This window comes from Bidens hawaiensis, unplaced genomic scaffold (assembly GCF_021521415.1).
Source record: "Bidens hawaiensis isolate Kalapana, Puna unplaced genomic scaffold, B.hawaiensis_p1.1 tig00008796_1, whole genome shotgun sequence".
NCBI classification, from domain to species: domain Eukaryota; kingdom Viridiplantae; phylum Streptophyta; class Magnoliopsida; order Asterales; family Asteraceae; genus Bidens; species Bidens hawaiensis.
This window is the reverse complement of record NW_027491634.1, coordinates 383,601-408,985: the sequence shown is the minus strand read 5'-3', so window position 1 is coordinate 408,985 and position 25,385 is coordinate 383,601. Positions and strand designations below refer to the sequence as shown.

Here is a 25,385-nt window from a genome sequence, read left to right as displayed (position 1 = left end):
TACGCGACCCAAACATAATTTGAGAATAAATAGATTCTGGATTGTTAACATGATTATTTTTTAACAGGTTAACACAGACCAGTTTCTTTTTATAAATAAGTTTATTCAAACATAGCCTATTTATCTAATGAGTTTAACTTGTTAATAAATTAATTTAAGGAACATCATCCCGGTTTTTTGAAAAAAAAAACAATAAAGAAAGGGGTCAAGTTAAACAGTCTTCTTCACAATCTACGTACTATGGCTATGAATATGGTACAAGGAATTACCGACATCTCGTAGAAAAATAGTATAGCTCTCCCGAATATTGGGTAGCTGTTTTTAAACCAGGTCTTTTATTACTATTACCAAATCTAATTATTGTACCTAAAAACCAACAGATCCTTTTAAAAGATAAAAGAAATTGGTGAAGCTGCTCAAAAATAATTTTTTTTGTGTATCATGGAAATTCTTTGAAGAAAGGCAAGAATTAAATAATTTTCGATGGCAGAATGGAGGATTAGCCATCTTGCTAAAAAGCAAAGAGAGTACCTTCGCCCCCGCTACTTTTGAAAGTACATTAGAAAACGAGAGATTCCCTCTAGTGCATGACAAAGCGATGAATAAAAGAACCGGAAAGAGTGCGTGAGAGAAAGCTAGGTGCCGTATGTAAGCTCTATTCTACCGGGAGCATTGATTCTTCATAACGAATAGGCTAGCTCTATCTCTTAATTACCTATCCTGTGCTCGAGAGGACACCTAGTTTGTATTCATATTTTAAATATGAAAAATGTTAATATTTTAGGTGAAATAATTGGTTATTTAGTTTCTCTAAAGCTATTAATTTGAAAATGTGAAATTAATTTTCCCACTGGAATTTTCATCGATTCTGAATTCTAAAGAAATTTATTTTATTGGTCGTAACTATTGATTTCCCATCATTTTCAGCTACTTAATCTCAATATATACATTCGATTTTCCCATCATTTATTCTAATGTGTTATTCTTAATCCAAATCTGTATAGCAGTTTTTTATCTGAAACAAGCAAGCCAACAATTGCATTATTTCATAGATTTGCTCATCATGAAACAAAATCAAGAAAATTAATTAATAATGAAAAATCAGTTACTTAATATTACTAACATTCTGAGTTTTGTCTCTGCCAAAAGAGATCCTTGAAAGTTGGATTTCTATGTTCTAGTGTTGATACTCTAATTATATCATCCTCGTCGTTGTTCGCTTCAATATCATTGGAAATTGGTTGAAGAATTTAGGTCGTGTTGATGGACTGATGGCTCTCGACACAATAATAATAATAATAATAATAATAATAATAATAATAATAATAATAATAATAATAATACAGCTCATCACTGTGGCGGTCGATGGGGTTCGCAGGAGAGCACCGGCGTTAATGGAGTTTCAACAGTAAGTGGTCATAGTATGTTGCGATTTTAGTGTCTTCAAGCAGTTTTGGTTATCTGGAACTCACTTGAAACCAAAGGAAAATAAGAATATAGATTGATGCAAGTTATGAGGCGTAGATAGTATACCCTCCTTCATAGAAAAATCTTATTTCATATATACCAATAAACCTAATGTCAGGATTTAGTTCAAGCATATAATTATATGCTTGAACTAAATCCTGACATTAGGTTTTGAGACAGAATTACCATATTTGTAAACATGTATTCATACTTTTAAATTGCTTAACAAGAACTTACAATAAACAAGATGCTAAATAAAAAGAAAAAAAGGAAATAAAGATCAATATGTGATCCATCATAAATCATAATGAAAGTTACAATTTATTTTTGGATGGAGGGTGATTGTTATAATGGCTATTTAAAGGGCCTGCAGCTTCTTTAGTTGTTACCACTTGACTGCATCCCTGCTTCTATAAGGAAAATACCTCTTTCCATGGCTCTCCTTGTATGCCTTGCCATTCTCTTTTCATTTGTAATTTCCGTTCTGTTTGTTTTATACACGTGCCAAAGCCATAATTCTGTCTTCCAGAAAAAATGGCCGGTTCTTGGTGGACTACCGGCGGCCATTGTAAATTCCCATAGACTCCATGAATACCTCACTGATGTTCTGGCACGCACTGGTGGTACGTTCGTTTTTAAAGGACCCGTGTTAGCCAACATGGATATGCTTTTCACCTCAAATCCTGCAAACATCCATCACGTTTTGAGCAAAAATTTCCCTAATTACCCGAAAGGTCACAAACTCCACCAGATCCTGGATATCCTTGGAGATGGAATGTCGAATTCCGATGGTGAGTTATGGGAGTTCCATCGTAGAACGTTCACGCTCCTCCTAAACCACCCTAACTTTCAGAACCTTTTGAAAAAGGTTGTTTGGGGCAAGGTTGTTAAAGGGTTACTACCGGTACTTGACAACATGTCCCAACAAGGGGTGGAGACGGATTTGCAGGATATATTTCAAAGGTTTGGGTTTGATGTTATATGTGAATTAATTATTGAATACGACCCCCAAAGCATGTCTCTGGGTTTCCCTAGCATTCCATGCGAAATGGTTTTACCTGGTGTGGAAGAAGCCATCTTATGGAGGCATATCATGCCAACAAAATTATGGAAATTGCAGCGATTACTTAGAATGGGAAATGAGAAAAAGTTAAGTGATGCATGGAAAGTCATTGATCAGTTCATATATAAACACGTAGCCAAAATACATAAGAATTTTAGTAACATGAATTATATACCCGAAGACGAAGGTTTTAACTTTTCAGCAGCTCTATTGAGAGAGGCAAAAGACCAAAGTGTCGCGTCTAAGGATCCGAATAAGTTTTTGAGAGACAACTTGTTGAATACTATATTTGCAGGTAGAGATACCACTAGTAGCACTCTCTCTTGGTTATTTTATCTTCTTGCCAAAAACCCAATGGCAGAAGATAAGATGCGAGAAGAGGTCTACAGACAACTAGATAAGGAAACAGGTGGGAAGTGCGATGGTATTCAAGCATTAGATTTGGACAAACTGGTTTATCTTCATGGTGGATTATGTGAAGCCTTAAGGCTTTTCCCTCCAGCACCATTTCAACACAAAAGTCCAGTACGGCCTGATATACTTCCAAGTAGCCATAAAGTCAATCCTAACACCACAATCATTCTATGTTTTTATACCATGGGAAGGATGGAATCAATATGGGGAAAAGATTGTTTGGAATTCAAGCTTGAAAGGTGGCTTGAACCAGGCGGTGGGATCAAACACCAGCCATCTTATAAGTTCCCAGCGTTTAATGCTGGTCCGAGATCTTGTTTGGGTAAGCAAATGAGTTTCACTCAGATGAAGATAGTGGCTGCTACAATCATATACCATTACCATGTGGAGCTCGTCAAAGGGCACCCAGTATTACCATGTGCTAGTGTTGTGCTACAAATGAAGAATGGTTTGAAAGTGAGAATAACTAAAAGAAGTGAAGTTTGACTTGTGACCTTGATAAAGACCTTTAGGACATGTGTATTAATGCCGCTTGTAATCGCAAATAAAATGTAGTTAGAATGAATAACTAATGGTTAATATGCAATATACAACTTAAACAGAAAACAATGACACCAAAGTTATTTTAAAAAAATCATTAACAATGAAAACAAGACGGCTGCATTTATATTGTTCATATCAATCCAAAATAAAATGTGTTACATTTCTTTGAGGCAAAGAAAGTAATATAAATATACATTGTAAAACAAGTTTAGAATAAATTGTCATTTCCATGAGGTTAGAAAAGAGCTTGGTCAAAAGGGTAGGTGCAGCATAAGTAGCATCAGCAAATTGAAATATGTCAACAGTACTTACCTGTTAATATTCAGAGATCAAGTGTAAGCCATCATATGCAATATGTTGCACCATATCTTCTTTTCATACTTGACACTGCTTTTTTTTTAAGAACGAAAATGGACAGAAATCACAATATGAAAACCACCATTATAGGATTGTAAACGAACCGGAGGATCCAACAGAAGTATGAAATTCCGATTGTTCAGAGAATAAGATCGGTTATATTAAGGACCGGTCGTATTGATGACCAAGAAGACTCTGGAGAAGAAGCAAGCTTCAACCCTCCCCAAGACAACAGAGCCATCATTGGGGAGGGTAAAGAGCATCCAACGCAAAGCGGCCTTTCATTCCCTTGTTTCGTCGTGGCACACCCCTCCCACAAGCACCCCCCGGCTCAGGGGGGACCAGAGCGGGAAGTCCATCTATGTTCGGTCGTTTAATTAATAATTAAACGAACACGTACAAGAAATTCCGTTCAATTAGTTAAACAAACGAACAATAACAAGGCCACCGTTTGCTCAATTGTGTTTTTTGTACATTTATTTATGTGTTTGTGAACAGTATGTGAACACATTATTTTCTTAACGACATGAACAAGCCTGTTCGTTTGGTTCAGTTCGTTTGCAGCCCTAACCACCAATATGCTCTGATATAGAAAAATTGGGTAAAAAGTAAAAACACAATGTTTTTATAAATAAAGATAAAAAAATCTCTTTCCAGACAACATTTGTGAGTCAAAATCACTGGCAATCAGATTGAGAAACTACAAATCATAGGAACCGTAATAGGCAGCAATCAGACGGAATTGGTTGTAGATTGAAACAACAACAAATTGAAAGAAAGCGAGTGTTTGATTTACCGGGCGGCGTATCGTAAACCACGGGATTCAATCTCTGTATGTAGATTGAAACCCTAATCACGGCGGATGGTTAAGGGTGCGTGGATTTATATATTAATGACGCCAGGTCCGAGCCATTAATCCAAGTTTATATATGACATGACATGACATGACATAAAGGAGGATGAATAGGCCCGCTAGCAAGTGGGCTAAGGGGGTTGATAGTGTACACTGTACACCGCTGTAACTCTTGTGGGTTTTGGTAGCGGGTTAAATAACTGAGAGGGATTCTTTTTGTTGTAAGCTACACGGGTGGAATATAAAATTCGTCAATTAAACACGTAAATAAATTCAAATGACAGCATATTGCAAGTTTTATTCGAATGAAAAAATGATATTGAGAGGCATACTTTAAAAAATCACATTACATAATAGAATGTTTATAAACAAAATTTTAGCTTTACATTATGTTCATAAACTACTAAATATTTCTTTATAAACCATAATTATTGTTTTGTTTCTAACTTCACCTCCATCTAAAATAAGCATTCACATCAAGATCCCCGGTAAGCTCTTTAGTCTTTAATCTGCCACAAATATTTACTAACCATACCATCAATGTTGCAGTTTATGAAAAGATAACATATCTCATAGACATCAAAGTTAACACAACAATTCCATTAACCAAAATTAATGCAACAATATTTATACGTAAGCACGACATCAAGATAGAACAAAGCAGGTGGTATAAACCCTTGCGCACTTAGTGCTACCAACTCAATAATGTATAACGAAAAAATATATTTTTTTATGAGAACTAAATTAAGAACCATATTAATCATATAAAGGAAACTAAGTATACATGATTGGGTTTTAAGTTTGTAACATAATACATACCAAATATGATTTTTGAAGCCACGGGTCTAATCTCAAAAGTCAGAAGCCAACTTGTGCTTTCAAGAGATTGGATCGGAGAGTTTAGATCTCCACTATCAGAAAAGAAGAAATAGGGAGCGGCGATTAGTGGTTGGAGGAGATGTCAGCGCTGTTTTTATTAGGGTTACAAATAGGTTTTATGCGCATAAACAAATTATCATTGGCAATGGATAGTGAAAGGTAAATTATTAATTTATTTTTGAATTATTAAATTGTAAAGAAATTATAAGAGTGATTGTTATTTTTGAAAATTAGTAAATCAACCAATAGAAATTGACCAAACTTATTTCTTTAATATAGATATAGATATAGATTTGTAATGTATTGCGGGTTTAAGAAAGAGTGTTTTATGTTTGTGTAATATTAGTTCATATGTACATGATTTTCCTAATTTGTGTTTGTATGGATCCAACCGGTTGTAACGAATGTCAGACCTCTAATAAAATAAAGGGAAATGTTAATAAGATGTCTATATAGGCTATTAAAAACTATAGACGCATGAAAGACTCACCTTCTCTGTTGTGTTCTCACTAATGACGTTCCATCCGAGTGCAAAAATAGTTGAACTTTATATCGTCGAAGACTGATACAGGACCTTCCATCAGTACGCGAAGTCCGTCCCCATATCTGTTCTATAAAGACTCTTAAATTTTTTCTTTATATTCTCAGATATGTGCCATCTATATAAATTTTTGGTTGCACTAGGGAAGATTGCATCGCAGGAGTTCATGAGGGCTTGGTCCGCGCCAGTCAGTATCACGCGTGGCTCCATACAATCATCGGGCATTTCTTTTAGTTTCTCGAGAGCCAATGTAAAGTTCCTCTCTCGTTCCTTGATAAAAAACGCATGGGTGATACAAAACGACTTTGATGTCAACGTCACACCGACAAATTCAACCAATGATCAGTTGTACATGTTGGTGTTGTACGTTGTGTCAAACAACAATACCTCGGGGAACGCACGCCGCATTTTATGCGACTTATTATGACAGAATAAAATATCCTCCGTCCTGTCGTTGGAAGCATTCTCGGGGGTATAGGTCACGGAGAAAGTTTTCCAGCACCTGCATTGGATGAATAAAACTTTAATAAATATTATAAACACAGGCTCTATATAGTAACTATAAAGGTTTTCAACTGTCTTTATGGGGGTATCGCCAATTTTCTCCTGATTTTTAAGCTTACTCAAGTAGTTGTATATGTCATTGAGTTTGAGTTGGCAACCGGGAAACTACTCAGCCACGGCTGTTTGAATTTGAAGGGGCTTCACGCCATTCTAGTATAAGTTCGCAACCAGTCAAGTCCTTCGTTGGTCATTTTCCTCAGCTCCGCGTACTCCTCCTCATAGACAACGGGACAGTGGTTGTGGGTCTCGTTTACCACTTCAAGCCTCCAACATGAACCTGCCAAGTCATACCTACCTAAGAGTTTAAACGAACAACATTTTTTAATACTGTCGGTATGCCTGATCGTGGCCTTCAGTTTCGATTCCCCTCCACGATTGCATGTAAGGTCCACACTGTTTTTCTTGACCGTTGGACCACAATAACACACCCATGATCCCGCCCTCTCTTTTTGGCCCATTCCTCCAACTCGTTGCGGGACTCAAAAATATGAAACGGTTTAAGCTATTTTTTAAATAATGTACAAAAAAATAATACTAACTTAAACAAAACATGCGGTGTCTTTCATTATCTGTTTTATACGAAACTGTCGGCTCGCGTATGTAGTCATCATCGTAATTATCTTCGTCATTTAGGTTTCCCCCAGCATCCTCATCATTGTCATTTAAGTTTACCCCAGCATCATGATTATCCTCATCAAGCTCGTTTCTCCCGTGGTACGAAGGCTAGGTTCCGTAAAGCGGGTCATTTACTATTGGTATCTGGTACGAAGAAGAAGACAGACCTCCATAATCCGACCCGACAACAGGTAACTGATACGACGGCTGACTATCGTAAACAACAGGTAATTGACCTCCATAATCCGACACGAAATACTCCTAACATATATTAGTTAAAAATTAAACAACAGTAATAGTAGTAATAGTAGTAGTAATAATAATAATAATAATAATAATATAATTATAATAATTAGATTTTAATAATAATAGTATTAATATAATAATAATATAATGATATTTAATAATAATAAGAATAATATAATAATAATATTTTAATAATAATATAATAATAATAAAAATATTAACAATAACGGTAATAGTAGCATATATTAGTTAAAAATCAAACTAACGACTTTATATCAAATAAATATATATAATGAAACCTGGTTCAAATTTAGTAAGCCCGGCGAGCTAGGGTAACCGTATGATTGTTCAGGCTGAATATAATAGCCGACATGCTATTAACAAAACGTAATGTAACATGTCATAGTTAAAAAAGCAACTAACGACTTCATACTAAATAAATATATATAACAAAACCTGGTTCAAATTTGGTAAGCCCGGCGAGCTAGGCTGTCCGTAAGATTGTTCAGGCTGAATATCATAGCCGACATACTCCTAACAAAACGTAATGTAACATGTCTTAGTTAAAAAACCAACTAACAACTTCATACTAAATAAATATAAAACGAAACCTGGTTCAAGTCCGGTAACCACGACGTCCTAGGCTGATCGTTAAGGGCGTAACCCTGCTCCTCCTCTTTCTAGTCTGGAAATAAATGGTTGAACCACGACATTGTGTGTGTATATTATAAAATTAGTGTTGTGTGTATGTGTATAACGTGAATTATCCTCGGTTGTGCATGTATATATAATAATAATTAGAAAGGAGGGAGAGGAAGAAAGAGTCGGCTCCAATAACTCAGATGAGCATAATACACCACATATAGATCCATACGGGGTGTATATAGTACGTCGTGACAACCTAGAAAAGCAGTCCTAGGTTGTAATAAGCCTGTATAGGTCTATACGCGTCATATGTCAATCTCTTTGTTGGATTGTATGGTCGTTAAAATGTAAAATTAGAAGTCAATACTTCTTTATTGGATGATAAAATAGTTAGAGTGTAAAATTAGAAGTCATAAATCAATGTCAATCTCCCTAAAATGTAATATTCAGCCATTAAAAAAATAGTAATGATAATCCTTGAATAACTAGTTTAAATGATAATGATTGTTAAGACCCGTTAATTTGACTATCATATTATGTACTTTCTTCATAGCAATAACGTAGCCTCTATATATTTTTAAGTAGGCATCTTATACTGACTTATCCCATCATAATAAAAAAGTATGCGTCACAAGTTCTTCTCAATAGATAAAAGCATCCCCATCCATAAACCAATTCAAACGTCCATCTTATTGTCACATCATATTATAAACTTTTCATAAAAAAAACCCATTTTTGCTCCACCCATAAACCAATCTAAACCTTATTAAAATATAATAAATATGTATATATATATATATATATATATATGATTTGTGTGTAGTGGTTGTGGTGGGGCCACTACAAACCCACCTCCCAAACGTTTGAGAATGCAAACCAAATGTAACACAAACGTTTGTCTCCACCCATAAACCAATTCAAACGCCATGCCATGTCAACAAAAACCAATTAGGGCTGTCATAACATGTCGGACACGACACGATAAGAGACGATGACATGTTGTGCTAAACACGAACACAACATGATAACTAATCGTGTCATTTTTTTCAAACATGAACACGAACCTGTTTAGTAATAGGTAACCTGTTAAGACCTGTTAAGGGACCTGTTTAAAGACACAATGAATAATACATGTGTAACGAAACCAAAATATTCAAAATGAGCATAAAAGTCTTAATTATTAAATAATCCATAACTTATTTTAAACAAAAAACCACAAATCCATAACATACTTGAAACAAAATACGGCAAATCCATGGCATACCTGAAACAAAAAACCATATAAGCAGAGCATAACATCCATAAAAAACATAATATCGGGTTCTGACAGGCATTAATGAAATGTCGTTTGTAAGTATGACTTTATGTTTAAGACTTTAGGAGTGTATATATATTTATTTTCTAAAATAAAAATCTACACATGTTACTAACAGGTTAACACGTGTTTAACCTGTTAAGACACAAATTTAAACATGTCTTAAACAGGTCGACCTGTTTAAGACACGAAACCTGTTAAGCTCAAACCCAAACTTGTTAAAACCCGTGTCGTGTTAACAGGTCCGTGTCATAAATTGACAGCCCTAAAACCAATGGGTGGAGATGCTCTAAGTTTAAATATTTTTATAGCTATAGGCCTATAACTACTAGGGGTGTTCAACGAATTTCAAATATTTGAATTTATTCAAATGAAATTATTTGAATTTTGAAATTTTGAAGCTGGATTCAAATTCAAAATGGATTCGACAAATTCGATTCAACCCAATTCGAATTTAGAATAGCTAATTCGAAATTAGATTCGATTTGAAAATGAAGTTCGAATTCGAATCAATTCGAATTCAGTTAAAAAAATATATTTCAATTTCAAAACCATATAAATTTGAGTTTTTATAACAAAAAACGTACAAGATTATAAAATAAATAAATCATTTAAAGTTATCAAATCCTAAATATTCAAAATGATAATATCCAGTTACATTAATTATTAACCAAAATGATGAACTTTCAATTTTTAACCTCTATAACTCAAAAGATGGATTTATTGTAGTTTATCTTTTCATAAGTATGTATATATATAATCAAAATAAAATGTATAATTTGAATTCAAATTTCAAATCGAATAGAATTTAAAATCATAAATTCGTATTTGATTGCTAAAATTGAGCTCGAATCGAATTGAATTCAAATGATTGATAATCAAATTCGAATCTTCAAATTCGAATGCGAGTCGAATCGAATTTCGAGTTATTCGAGTCTGATTCGAATACTGAACTTCTCCCCTCGATCCCTCGTTACCATTTGGCTATTTTAATCTCAAACTAAATATATATAAGCAACTTTGTTGATTTGAGAACAAGAGACATGAAAACAAAAATTGTCTGAAAAGACTCCAATTGCCAAAATGCTCATTTAAACTTGACTTACACCAAGTCACTAGATGTTACACATTTTCGTAAATTACTAATATATATAAACTATAACTTTGGTGCCGCCAAATGCTTTATTGGATCACTTGACGACACCATATTAGTCAGCGAATTTGGTGGGCTGTTTTTTTGTAGTTAATTTACCATAATGAGCGTAAAGAAAATCGATCAAATGCCAATTTTTTTTTGTTTTAGTTCCGGTACCATAACGAAGTTGACGAAAAGCGACCAAATTTGAGTATACTCGCCGTCTCAACGTCTGTGACTGACAACGCTCGGGTTTTACCAGCGCACAAGTTTATCGTCTAAACCCCCCCCCCCCAACACCCCATTGACCATTGGTCCACCTTCATATTATATTTTTTTAGCTCCAGTACCGTAATGAGCATAATCAAAACCGACCGAATTCGTGTCGAATTACTATCACAATGTCCGAGACCGACAACACTTGTGTTTTACACCGCCCAGGTTTGTCGAGCAAATAAACTTCGTTTTAAATATTTTATTTTTTTTATATGTTAATTTGACAAATTAATTTTTTGGGCTTTAACGCTCAAACTTTACCAATGATTTCTATACCCTAACGAGCGTAACCGATACTGACCGAATTCGCATCGACTCATCATCGTAACGTTCAAGATTTACCAACGATTGGGTTTCAACGCTGGAGTTTTGTCAGCTGCTCCGACGCAACGCACCAGATAGAAAAACTAGTTAACATTAAATGGGCTAACATAAAACACAACACACTCCCTCCCTCTCTCTAAAAAGCATACCTAACCTAAAGTAGCCATCAATAACTCTCAAAATATTTATATAAAGATTGAATGCTTATTTGAAATTCTAAAGTGAATTAGCATGATTATTCTAAATAGAAAGAGAATTAAAGATTGCAAATTTTTGGAAAAAAAATTTGATTGGTGAAACCAGGGCTTTAATTCAATAATTTGGATTTGACAGCTTGGCCGAACCGTCTATGACAACTAGGGAGGAGATCAGTACTGTACTGGTACCGAAAACTCAAAGCTTTGGTACTGATTCGGTACCGGTACTAGTACGAATCGGTAGTTCGGTACCAATACCGAATTTGCTCATGCCTAACTATTGGCAACTCCACGTGATCTTAGTTCGTCAAGACCTTTCTTCCCGCTGGAGCTGGACCCGTAATTCCAATTGTAGCTCGAGTTATGTTGGTTAAAGTTTGAGCGTCTTCTGCTTTGTTCCTCCTTGTCCAACTGATCCGAATAAGTGCCTGTCAACTCTTGGATCATCATAAGCATCATGGTATTGCAACTGAGTAGACAAGATCGATCAGCAACTCGATCCACATATCTTTTTAGTTCAAACAACCCGAGAAAAGCTCCGGTCACAACACAAGAAACATGATTTAAACAATATATGTATAGCAACCTCACAGCAATTCAGAAAGTAGAGCCTGTCGACTAGTTAAAAGTTAAAACCTTTACAAAATCAGAAAATGTAAAGCCTTAAATCAGAAAACCTTTATAATAATTGTCAGACACACTTAAAATGCTCATTTTGCATAATCTAAGTCTGTTCTGTTCATCAATATTTGTTATCTTATTCTGATGTATTATTTCATACACCAATGACCCAAGTTCACAATTTAGTTCAATCTAACAATCATTAATTTTTAGGCATAATTTTCCACGACCCCTGACAAGGAGGTGATGCCCCTTGAGCTTCGAGTTTGTTTGGTGAATGAAATAAGACCGGCCACGAATGATCGTGTACTCCATACCCAAGCAGTTATTTCTCATTTGGTCTTCAGGTAAATCATGGTTGTAAACAACGTATGTTGACCACTATGAAACGAAATAACAAGTTTTACTTCAATGACCACTATGAAACGATAACCACGACCGCTTTGAAACGAAAAAACAAGCTTACTTCACCGGCAGTTTTGTGAGTGAATCATTAGGAGTGGAAATTTTGAACTGTATGCTGTAAACATGTATTCATATTTTTAAAATGTTCACGCGAACTTTAAATAAACGATATGCTAAATAAGAAGAAAAAAGAAAAAAAAGATTAATATGTGATGTATCATAATGGCAGTTAATTTTAAAGCTTCTTTAGTTGTCACCACTTGACTGCATCCCTGCTTCTTTAAAGAAAATACCTCTTCCCATGGCTCTCCTTGTAAGCCTTGCCATCCTCTTTTCATTTGTAATTTGCTTTCTGATTGTTTTATACACGCGTCCACACCATAATTCTATCTTCCAGAAAAAATGGCCGGTTCTTGGTGCACTACCAGCAGCCATTGTAAATTTTGACAGACTCTATGAACACATCACCGATGTTATGGCAAGTACTGGTGGTACGTTCTTTTTTAAAGGGCCCGTGTTAGCCAACATGGATATGCTTTTCACCTCAATTCCTGAAGACATCCATTACATTTTGAGCAAAAACTTCCCCAATTCCCCGAAAGGTCACAAACTGCACCAGATCTTGGATATCATTGGAGATGGAGTGTCGAATTCCAATGATGGCATATGGGAGTTCCACCGTAGAACGTTCACGCTCCTCCTAAACCATCCTAACTTTAAGAACCTTCCGAAAAAGATTGTTTGGAACAAGGTTGAAAAAGGTTTAATACCAGTACTTGACAACATATCCAAACACGGGGTGGAGACGGATTTACAGGATATATTTCAAAGGTTTGGGTTTGTTGGTATATCATAATCAAAAACACAAACTTGAATATATGCACAGCAGATATAAACGATTATATATTGGATTAATGAATAATCTTGGTGAAGTTTACAATGATAGATAAGTCTTTATATAGCCTAGGGTTTGAGAGGGATGCGATGGTTAACAAGAAACCGTTAATGACGGCTTTTGTTAACTATTTTCATAATCCCATAACCCTAGGTTTTAATCCTAATATTAATATGTCACAAATAATAATACAAATAAATATAAACCTAAGTATTGTTTAATTATCTAATACACTCCCCTAAACATAGTTAGGTTTAAGAGAGTTCTTGATTGGAGATAAACTTTGATGTGCATCATCTAGAGCCATCTTTGCTGCCTTGAAATCAGTCTTTCGCACTTTGTGTTTGCCATTTCTCTTCTTAAACATTTGTTTTGCTCCACTCCAATCGTTTCCCATAAACATTGCATACTCGTGTGCTTCTTGAAGTCTTTTGTTGATCTCGGCTGTTGTATTATCTTCTTTTAATTCACCGGAACCCTTTTGATCATCTTGATTTTCACCTTCTTGATGTGTTTCAGTTTTGTCTTCTCGACTGCAACCTGCTGTGTTTCCTAAATCTCTCATGTATAACCTGTATTTGAATTCAAATACATCCAAGTATCTTGCATAGATTAATTTCATAACATATCCATCACTCCAATCAAATCCCAATTCTTTTGCAATCAATACCCATAACCCTTTCTCTTCTATTCTTTCATGTCCACCTTCTCTCTTAACTAGCATATAAAGATCCAACAATTCTACCTTCTTGTTTTGATAAGGAGGTACTAAGCGATTTAGAGCAAGGTGTATGTTCAAGAACCAATAAATCATTGATTCCAATTTATCTCTTAAGAGCTCCTTGTATATAGAAACAAACTCCGAATCATCAAGTAAACTTATCAATGTAATACAATCTTTAAATGACTTAAACTCTAAAGCAAGAATGATTGCCTTGTTCCAATTAAACGTCTCATATTCAAGACTTATATTTTCCATATAACTTTCCAAAGTATTACCCTTCTCTTGTTTAACAGATTTTCCTTTCTCATATCTTAGAAAATTCTCATAATCTTCGTTACATTCTTTCACAAATTCCTTATTCCTCTCATCCTTTCTTAATCTACCCAATTCCTTATTCCTCTTATCCTTTCTTAATCTGTTAATTTCCTTTCCATGTTTACTCTTTATATCAAACGAACTTCCTTTAAACATTCTAAATATCTGACCCGTAGGACCCTCTGTCTTTATAGTATATCCTTGAAGAATCAATTGATCATAACTTAGAATGTTTTTATCAATTTCAGGGATATAATATACATTAGGAATGTGTAAATTTTCTGATTTTGTTTTTACAGATGTTGTCCCTATTCCTTTTATGAACATAGTTCCCAATCCCTTAACATTCGTTTCTATCCCATATGAATTTCTAGTATGATCAAACAATTCTAAATTACCCGATACATGATGATTTGCATAGACTTATGTACCATATGTTTATCCATAAACCTTTATCAGAACCAGCAACGAGTAGATCTTCTTGATAATCTTCTGGATTGAATTGATTTCTTATTTCCACCTTTAAAGATTGTTGGATCAGTTGTGAAGCCTCATGTTCTTCTTTAATCGGACAGCAAGCAATGAAGTGACCGATTTCTTTGCAGTAAAAACACTGCCTTTGATTCCTTCTGCCTCTTTTCTGATTCATCTTCTTTTGATTAATAATACACTGTTGACAGGACATCATGATAGATCGTGGATAGAGACTTGTTATGCAGCGATTTTGATCTTCAACCTGGTGCGCTCTGATACCAGTTTGTTGTTATATCAGAATCAGAAACACAAACTCGAATATATGCACAGCAGATATAAACGATTATATATTGGATTAATGAATAATCTTGGTGAAATTTACAATGATAGATAAGTCTTTATATAGCCTAGGGTTTGAGAGGGATGCGATGGTTAACAAGAAACCGTTAATGACGGTTTTTGTTAACTGTTTTCATAATCCCATAACCCTAAGTTTTAATCCTAATATTAATATGTGACAAATAATAATACAAATAAATATAAACCTAAGTATTGTTTAATTATCTAATAGGGTTTGATATTATATGTGAATTGCTTATTGATTACGATCCGCAAAGCATGTCTCTTGATTTTCCTTACATTCCATGTGAAGTGGCTTTATCGCGTGCACAAGAAGCCATCTTTTATAGAATGTGCATGCCAGAAATATTATGGAAATTGCAACGATTACTTAAAATGGGAAACGAGAAAAAGTTAAATGATGCATGGAAAGTCATCGATCAGTTCATATACAACCACATAGCCAAAAACCAGAAGATATTTAGTAACATAAATTATGAACCCTAAGACGAAGGTTTTAACTTTTCAGCAGCTCTAATGAGAGAGACAAGAGACCAAAGTGGCACGTCTAAGGATCCGAATAAGTTTTTGAGAGACACCTTGTTGAATATAATATTGGCAGGTAGAGATACCACTAGCAGCACTCTCTCTTGGCTATTTTATCTTGCCAAAAACCCGATGGCAGAAGATAAGATCCGAGAAGAGCTTGAGACGCAATTACATAAGGAAGCCGGTGGCAAGGATATTCAAGCAATAGATTTGGACAAACTGGTTTATCTTCATGGTGGATTATGTGAAGCCTTAAGGCTTTTCCCTCCAGTTCCGTGTCAACACAAAAGCCCAGTACAACCTGATATACTTCCAAGTGGCCATAAAGTCGATCCTAACACCACAATCATTCTATGTTTCTATACCATGGGAAGGATGGGATCAATATGGGGAAAAGATTGTTTGAAATTCAAACCCGAAAGGTGGCTTGAACCAGGTGGTGGGATCAAACACCAACCATCTTATAAGTTCCCTGCGTTTAATGCTGGTCCGAGAACTTGTTTGGGAAAGCACATGAGTTTCACTCAGATGAAGATAGTGGCTGCTACAATCATATACCATTACCGTGTGGAGCTTGTTGAAGGTAACCAAGTGTTACCAGGTGCCACAGTTGTGCTCCAAATGAAGAATGGTTTGAAAGTGAAAGTGACTAAAACAAGTGAAGTTTGAACTTGTGAACTTAATATATATTCTCAATAAAGCTCTTTAGAGCATGTGTATTAGTGTTGCTTGTAATAGCAAATAAAGTGTAATACACCTCACAATAAAGGGTAGGGTGCTCGACGGTCCTTAGCCCAATCACCTGGTAATTTTTTTTAAAAAAATGCATATGTTGTTAAACAAAAAAATATGTTTTTGTAATGTTTAAACCCAATCAACTCATTTAAGCCTGTTTAAACCTAAATCATAACCAAGTAAGCATATTCACAAATTTAATTGCTTAAACCTGTTAGGATTTGTGAAGGCCTTTGAGTCGGGCTTGTTGGTTGACAATTAGAAAACTAAAAGGGGCGGCCCGTTTAATTATGGAGGATGGTCTGTTGGAGTTTTATTGTTCCCTACTCTATTAAACCTAATTATTATCTATAAATACCTAGTCATGTATTAGTCTTTTGTACTGTGTTTAATAAAAATACCCTAGTTGCAGCCCGTGGATGTAGGTCGCCTTGACCGAACCACATAAAAATCTTGTGTCTCTTATTTATTGCTTTTGTTTGTGCGTGTGTGTTTGTGTTTCCGCTGCGTACCGACTCTGTTTAATACCTAACAAGTGGCATCAGAGCCGAGGGTTCGTTAAATACACGGGTGCACTGAGACGAAAGAAGGTTTACCTCCGGTTCCTTATTTGTTTGTTCGTGAAAACCCTTGCAAGAATTTTGGTGTGCATATTTAATTTGCAAGTCCAAAGGGATTATTTATTTTTGCTTCTGTCGTGTTCTACAAGAGAAAGGAAAAAGAAAGGCAACATATTATAAAGTAAATTAGATTTTATTTGTTTCATTTGTGGTGTGTTGCTGTTCGACACAACAGTGAGAAAGAAAAAAAATCTTTTTTGTCCTCTAGCATTTAGGGTTTTGATAAACCCTTGGAGTCGTTCATTTTCTGCCACCGGAAGTATGCTACCGCCGCACCGGAAAACACTATCTGCTACAGTCGTGTGCGATTGTTAATCAAAGAAGTAGTGTTGGATGCTTCTTGTTGCCGGATTAAAACTGATAGCCGCTCGACGGATACTGCCGTCTACAACCTCTGTTTCAACCTTCGACCAGGAGAAATCAGGTTTACTCATTCCTTGTTTCTGGTTAGGGTTTGTTTTGGGTTGTTTTGACTCAGGTTGGGTGTTCAAGATTCGGTTTGGTATTCGGGTTTGCTTTGATTGTGTGGTTCGGGTATTTGTTGACAGAAGTTTCCGGTGTAAGAGAGGACATCGGGTTCTGGGTTAGACTTTTGTTTATTGGTTTTTTTCTCTGTTTTTTCGTTTGCGATGTCTGAAGACGGGAATGTTCGAATCGACAAGTTTAACGGGACTGATTTTACATGTTGGAAAATGCAAATAGAGGCGTTAGTTGGGGAACATGATTTGGATACGGTATTGGAGGAAAAGCCGGATAATATGGATAAAGCCGAAGAAGCAATTTGGAACTCAAAGGACAAGAAGGCTAGAGGTAAAATTACATTGGCTTTGATGAGGAACGTTGCTTTTAATATCATGAAAGAAACCACGGCTCGTGGTATGATGACGGCTCTGTCAAATATGTATGAAAAACCGTCTGCGGCCAATAAGGTGTTCTTGATGAGGGAATTGTTTATAACAAGGATGCATGAGGGAAGTTCAGTCACGGATCACATTAATGTTTTCAACTCAATTATGTCCAGGTTAGCTTCTGTGGGCATGAAGTTGGATAATGAGACTCAAGCTATTATATTGTTATCTTCTTTGCCTGAAAGTTGGTCTGGAACTGTAACGACCATTACTAGTTCTGCGAGGGCCGATGGTTTGACATTTGAGGGGGTTCGAGACATTGTGTTGGGTGAAGACGTTCGCCGGAAAAGCACGAGTGGCGGATCATCTTCTGATATGTTTTATTAAGGCAGGGGAAGGGAAAATAACAGGAGTAATGGGAGTCGGGGGAGGAGTTCGTCTAGAACTCCGAAAAATGTGAAGTGCTGGAGGTGTAATGAAGTTGGACATGTTAAGAGTGATTGTCCAAACAGATTACAGGGAAAGGTTGCTGAGGTGAACACTGCTGAACAGGTTAATGAAGGCGTTAGTGATGACGAGGCATTATTTTGCAGTGTTGATAGCATGGTGGACTCTTGGGTCATGGATTCTGGATCTTCATTTCACGCTACGCACAGCGGGGAGATGATGGTGAATCTAAAGTTCGGTGAAGGTACGTATTGCTAATGGTGATGTTCTTGATGTTACGGGCATGGGGGACGTTAATTTGGTAACTCCATTGGGAACCGTTTGCAACTTGAAGAATGTTAGGGTTATTCTATCGTTGAAGAGAAGACTTATCTCTGTTAGTCAACTGGATGAACTAGGCATGGAAGTAAAGTTCGGTGGAGGTAAATGGAAGGTAACTAAAGGTAGTATGGTTATTGCTCGTGGAAACATGTGTGGTTCATTATACATGATGGAAGTGCCTACTGAGGGAAGTATGACCGTCCCTCAAAACAAAGTCGGGTTCCCTGAGTCGAAGGGGCAAAATTAGGTTCAATTTGCAAGAGTGGAGCTTTGTGCCAAGGTGATTCAAGTTGAGCGCGGTCGGAGGTCTAAAACAGGTAAGGGGTTTGGTGACAATGGGAGCGCGGGTTGTGTTCCGGGAACAGTTACAAAACAACGTTTGGTTTTGAAGACCGTTATTCCGATTGATAAAATCTCTCCTAGGGAACTCTTGCTGAAAGAAGAGAGTGGTAATGGTTCTCGGGTTATCTCTGAAACTGGTGGATCGTGTGTATCAGTTGAGATAGAAGATGAATTAGTTTTGGCTGATGAGTTAGAGCTCGGTGAAGCTTCAACTGGCCCTTCTGGTACTTGATACTGATGGGGTTGCTGCAACTAGAGGTAAGTCTTAGTTTGTTTATGGGAACTGGAAGCTTGGAAGACTTGTTAATAAAGATTACTGATATTACTAATGACTGGGTTGCTTTGTACTTGAATGGTGGGCTGGAGTTTATCGCAAGGCCTTCAAATGGGAGATTGTTAGGATTTGTGAAGGCCTTTGGGTCGGGCTTGTTGGTTGACAATTAGAAGACTAAAAGGGGCGGCCCGTATAATTATGGAGGATGGCCCGTTAGAGTTTTCTTGGTCCCTACTCTATTAAACCTAATTATTATCTACAAATACTAGTCATGTATTGTAGTCTTTTGTACCGTGCTTAATAAAAATACCCTAATTGCAGCCCTGGACGTGGTCGCCTTGACCGAACCACGTAAAAATCTCGTGTCTCTTATTTATTGCTTTCGTTTGTGCGTGTGTGTTTGTGTTTTTGCTGCGTACCGACTCTGTTTAATACCTAACAAAACCAACAAAAAAAGCTTTTATTTAAGACCCAAAACTTTTTTCGTCTTTGGCCAAAAAAACTTTTAACGATTCTTTGAGACGACTCTACTTACAATGATAAAATTAATTTATTAATAGAAAACAATGGCACCAAAGTTTTTTTTTTTTAATCATTGAAAACTAAAACAAGACGCTGCATTTATGTTGTTTACGTCAATCAAAAATAAAAAAAAGTGTTACATTTCCTTTGAGACCAAGAAAATAGTCAAATACTACACTTTTAGGTAACTTTGACCTTTAATTGTAATGTCATGTAGTTAGAATAATCAAAGGGTAGGTACACCGCCCATAACCCTTGTGGGTTTAGGCAACGGGTTGAACAACCAAGAGGGGTTTTTTGTTGTTGTAAATTTGTAATGTATTACGAGTTTAAGAAAGAGTGTTCATGTGTACATTATTTTCCTAATTTTGTTCGGATGCATTGTCCGTATCAGGTAGATGAGATGAATTATAGTTCACTTAGCTTTAAGGACACCAAAAGTTCTTTATATGTCCTTTATTGACATTTCTTGTGTTGCCTTGAACCTTTTCCGGTTATAGTCATGTGGGCAAGCATACAGTTTTTATAAAAATTACCCAGCTTGGGTATATCCCATCAGGAAGATAATGCACGTGTGTGTTATTTTACCACAAAATAACACTTAAAGGGTGCAGATTCGTGTATAATTTCGTTCAATGGTGGAGGTCGATTAACTGAGGACGTTAAGGTCGTTGTTAGAGCAGACGACACCAAAGGAGGCATGGCAAACACATAACTCTTGGAAAACTACCACTTTGTGGATAAGCGTTCAGAAACAAACGTATATCCTAAACAAACAAACTTTAAGAAGAAAATTCATTTGTTAAAGTGTTCCCATCATTCATTTGTTGTTATAGTTAAACAAACAAACATAAATAAACCTTTGCTCATGTTTGTTAAATTCAATAATAACCCTAGGAGTAGCAGAAATAAAAATCAAAATTTAGGAACAAATATACGAATTTGCAATACCAATAAACATTTATGAGGCCTTGTGTCATATATAGCATGCATAAATATTGACCATGAAAAGTTTACTGTATCAAATTCTAATTTTAATATTTTAACGAGATAAATGTTTTTTTTAATAAATATAAAATTGACCTTTTGGAAACAATTATGACTTGTAATTCAAAAGAAAAATCATTTAGACATTCACACTTATTTCACACACTGAAAAAGTCAAACATACGGTCAAACTTGTACAATATGAAAACGGTCAACCACAAACACCATACACACTATGACATTATTGATGTTGAAATTTTGAATACCAAACAAAATTCATAATCAAATCCAAAGCCAAACAAATCCATCATCTTCCATCATCATATCTAACAACAAACGGATTCATCAAACCCATAAACAACAAATACACTTATCCAAACTATATTGGCTTATATTTTGTTTTGAAGAATCAGCATAAATTTAAATAAGTTACTGAAAATATACATAAACCTTAAACATGAAAATGTGTGAACATTTCTTCACAAAAAAATGTCCAGAGTTATAGTAGAGTATAATACTTCGTGGAGTGCTATTAGATAAAGGTAATTCATCAAATAACAAGGAAGTAAAAACACGTTTTGAACGTGATGTTGCACTGATAACTAGGTCGATGCAAGATATCACTCTAGGACATGGTGGAGGTTGACCTAGGAGCCGGTAGATGGGGTGAGGATCAAGCTTTAGGACCAAATCCAAGAATGAGGTCAAGCTACTAAGCTTATAATTGGTTTAATTTTGATACATGGGGCTTGACACAGCTAAAAACATGCCACGAGACAAACACCAAGGTTATCCTTGAGTCGGCCTGTGAAGGATGCAGGCAATTTGTAAGTAAGAATTTAGAGGGGAAAAAAAGGAGGTTTGGTCAACACAGAAGAAACAAAGAGAGATGAATATAACACTCGGATTATCCTCTGTTACATAAGGACTAAAACCTTCTAATAGAAAAGTTAGACGTGATCCCGTAACAACTAAATCATATTATCAAATACAGCGTATCTACTTCTTTCAATTGTATCATATAGTCGTTAATTTCTTGCATACAAAATAAATTTTTAGTTTTAACCCTTTTCACAACATACATACAAGAGATGAAAAACAATACACCATCAACATTAAACAAAATGCATATAAAAATGGAATAACATAAAAGTTACCTATTATTTTGTGGGGTGTTATAATTTATAAAACGACACATTAATATGTAAGGGACCTAAATATATGTAGATAATACATGCTCTTAAACAAACACCCATTTCGCCACTTCCCCCTTTTACTTCCAATTAATCATTTCTAGGGTTTCCAAAATTGCGTCAGAAATCACAATCGAGGAGTTAAATATCAACCCGCCGAACAAAATCATCACAATATGCTTCACACCCATCACCAATTTCATCTTCAATTTCACTTTTCAAGTTCAATTTTGCCAAGATTCATTGATCAATGGTGAAGTCACATGATCTAGGGTTTTTGCGTTGATTACTGAACGTGTGATGATTAAAGTTTCAATTTTTTTGCTTTCATTTGTATATGTGTATATGTGAGCTTGTTAATGGCTTATTAGAGACAATTCATTTGGGGGATTTGTTGTTTATGTGTTAAATTAAAGTATGGCTGCTGGCAGTGGTTCATGTGTAATGGTGGAAGATGGTTTTGATAATAATAATAATAATATTAATATTAATCTCTCTTCTGGGGTTGAAGAGAAGTCACAGAAATCAGACCAGTTGAGTCAGCCGGATGATGGAAAACCGCCACGGCATGTTTCGGTTGTTCGCCATAGCATTAGCACTGCAACACTGCTCACAACGGCTACCGATCCGGTATATTGATATTTCGCTTGTCTATGTTTTGTTATTGTGATGAAAGCTAGGATCTTGACTTTATGGTAGGATTATATTTAGGTTATTAAGAGCCTCTATAAACAAAAAAAAATTTATCTTTAGTTAAAGTTGTGAATATGTGATTGCAAACTTGATGTTTAAAGAAAATTTATTAATGTGGATTATGACACATTCGTGTATTATGTATTATTTAAGTTAAGATCCCACGTTTGATTTTTTTTTTTTTTGTGATTTTACTAGAAGATTGACCTCGGGATTGTTGGTATCAAGTCGGCTTCAGATGGGAAATCCGAATATACGCCCATGATACGGTCAGGAAGCTGTGCAGAGAAGGGGCCGAAGGAATACATGGAAGACGAACATTTATGTATAGACAACCTTCTAGAACATTTCGACAGAACAGAAGGTTTACCTTCTCTTGCAGCTTTCTATGGGGTATGTATCATTTTTGAAAAACATTTATGTACGGCCCACTAAGTTGACAATTTGACATCAACAGGTTTTTGATGGGCATGGTGGGACCGATGCTGCATTGTATGTTAGAAAAAACATTTTGAAGTTTATAGTCGAGGACCCACAGTTCCCGGGGTGTTTGAAGAAGGCAATAAGAAATGCATACATAAAAGCTGATCACGCGTTTGCAGAAAACAACACGGTTGATATCTCGTCGGGAACGACTGCACTGACCACTCTTGTATTTGGAAGGTAAGCGGGCCTCTTCTAGTTTTAATTTCAAGAATCGTTTGAATATTATGATATTTTACAAAGCTTTAATTCCATTAAATGTGAGATAATTCCCATCTTTCAAATTGGGCAACTTTTGATACGGGTTAAATGGATACCGGGATGTTTAGGGTTGACTCGTTAGTGGTGAGACATAACACGAATAAGTGAGACATAACGCTAATAAAAATTGCTAGAATTATAATTTTTAACGAGTTAATCACACGTATGCCCACATTGCAAATTAGCCCCTGCTTTTCGAAACTTACATGTATAGTCCATGCTGTTCACTGAACCGTAACACAAATGGTCTTGGAGTGGATGGAGGTTAACTTTTCTGTTAAATTATATATAAGTTGCCAAAATTCATCCGCTCCAAAGACCATCTGTGATACGGCTGAGTGAACAGTACTACTTTAAATTTGCAGTATGGGCAAACCACAGGGACCATTTATGTAATTAACTCATTTTAAATTTGGATTGCTCAGGATGATGGTGGTTGCAAACGCGGGTGATTGTCGGGCTGTGTTAGGAAAACGAGGCAGAGCAATAGAACTATCAAACGACCACAAACCAAACAGTATAACCGAGAGACGTAGAATCGAACAGCTCGGTGGTGTGATATATGACGGTTACTTAAACGGTCAACTATCAGTGGCCCGAGCTCTTGGAGACTGGCACATGAAAGGCCCAAAAGGGTCCGTTTGCCCGTTAAGTGCCGAACCTGAGTTGCAAGAAATATTATTAATGGAAGATGATGAGTTTGTTATTATGGGATGTGATGGATTGTGGGATGTAATGAGCAGTCAATGTGCGGTTACAATAGCCCGAAAAGAGTTGATGATTCATAACGACCCCGAGAGGTGCTCACGGGAGCTTGTTCGTGAAGCACTTAAGCGTGATACACGCGATAATTTAACTGTTATTGTGATATGCTTTTCACCGGATCCGCCACCGTGGATTGAGGTGCAATCTCAAGTGGGTCACAGGAGGAGTGTTTCTTTTGAAGGGTTGAACTTTCTTAAGGGTGTTTTGGATGGTAATTCGTGAAACGGGTCGTGTTTATAATGGTTCTGGTACTCGTTTATGTACATTTTGGCAAGTTGTGTTATTGATAGATAGTACTCTTGATGTTTTATTTATTTTCTCCATTGTACAATATTTCTGATTATATAAGGTAGTGATCTTCTTTTGTGGGTGGAACTAGTTATACGTTTAATCGAGCTTTTCGTTATCAACTCTGCAAGCTGGTAAGAGGTTTTATGCGTTAACGATGAACTTTAAAGTTTGGACAAAATTCAATGTCGTTTTGACCCATTAGAGAGCCGAAACTAAGCATCGATCATTAAATGAGTCAAAATTGTTACCTCTAGTTATTTTCCTGCTTGATGCATTAGAAAATTGTCGCATCTGATTCAAAGTTTACACAGCTGAGGAAAAAAAAACAGGGAGGGCCGGGGACACCCGGGGCCACCAAGCCTTGAGTGAGCGCGAGGTTCTTGCTTATCTACTCATGATAAAAACAGATTCGTATTTGCAACATGACAAAAACATATACATGAAGAGACCTTTTTGTAAAACAAACAAAAATATGTGCGTGTGTTATGGGACGCATTCAATACATAACCAATTTAAAGCGTAGAACCATTTAACGTCATAAGCAATGGTACACACATAGTATTGAGTAGAGAGAGAGAGAGAGAGAGAGGAAAGATGGTTATGCAGTTACATTACCATCTTATGTATCACATTTAAAACAATAAATACAAGTGTTTATGTCTCTCGTACTTCTCTACTTAAACACCACACACTTGTACTTGGTGCTGACATGATAGAATGAGAGAGAAAGAGTGGTAGTTATGTGGTTATAATAGTCTATGTAACACAGTTAAAACAATAAATACAAATGTCATGTGGTTACCGTTGGTTAAGTATTGAACTACATGGAGCTTGAGATCATCCGTTG

At 35.9% G+C, this 25,385-nt stretch overlaps 1 protein-coding gene, 1 non-coding gene and 2 pseudogenes across 3 annotated transcripts; 3 read left to right on the top strand and 1 right to left on the bottom strand.

The window, feature by feature from the left end:
- The first annotated feature begins 1,891 nt into the window (after window positions 1-1,891).
- LOC143529979 (alkane hydroxylase MAH1 pseudogene) lies at window positions 1,892-3,524 on the top strand (annotated as a pseudogene).
- A 239-nt stretch (window positions 3,525-3,763) lies between these two features.
- LOC143530006 (small nucleolar RNA snoR101) lies at window positions 3,764-3,829 on the bottom strand. Its single transcript, XR_013134774.1, has one exon. It is a non-coding gene; the product is annotated as a small nucleolar RNA snoR101 (small nucleolar RNA).
- Window positions 3,830-12,761: 8,932 nt separating this feature from the next.
- On the top strand, window positions 12,762-16,425 carry LOC143529978 (alkane hydroxylase MAH1-like; annotated as a pseudogene).
- A 6,016-nt stretch (window positions 16,426-22,441) lies between these two features.
- Window positions 22,442-24,576, top strand: LOC143530004 (putative protein phosphatase 2C 27). 2 transcript variants are annotated; one of them, XM_077025656.1, is made up of 4 exons: window positions 22,442-22,675; window positions 22,940-23,131; window positions 23,196-23,401; window positions 23,908-24,576. In XM_077025656.1, the coding sequence occupies exons 1-4, from the start codon at window positions 22,463-22,465 to the stop codon at window positions 24,467-24,469; spliced, it is 1,173 nt and encodes a 390-aa protein (XP_076881771.1). In that variant the 5' UTR covers window positions 22,442-22,462; the 3' UTR covers window positions 24,470-24,576. The 2 variants fall into 2 exon arrangements, with proteins under 2 accessions (XP_076881771.1, XP_076881770.1); XM_077025655.1 differs by having other exon boundaries at window positions 22,937-23,131.
- Window positions 24,577-25,385: the final 809 nt, after the last annotated feature.

Coding starts and splice junctions, on each gene's coding strand:
- LOC143530004 (XM_077025655.1), top strand. CDS start 22,463: ATGGCTGCTGGCAGTGGTTCATGTGTAATGGTGGAAGATGGTTTTGAT. Junction 22,676..22,936: donor TCACAACGGCTACCGATCCG/GTATATTGATAT, acceptor TGATTTTACTAG/AAGATTGACCTCGGGATTGT. Junction 23,132..23,195: donor CTCTTGCAGCTTTCTATGGG/GTATGTATCATT, acceptor TGACATCAACAG/GTTTTTGATGGGCATGGTGG.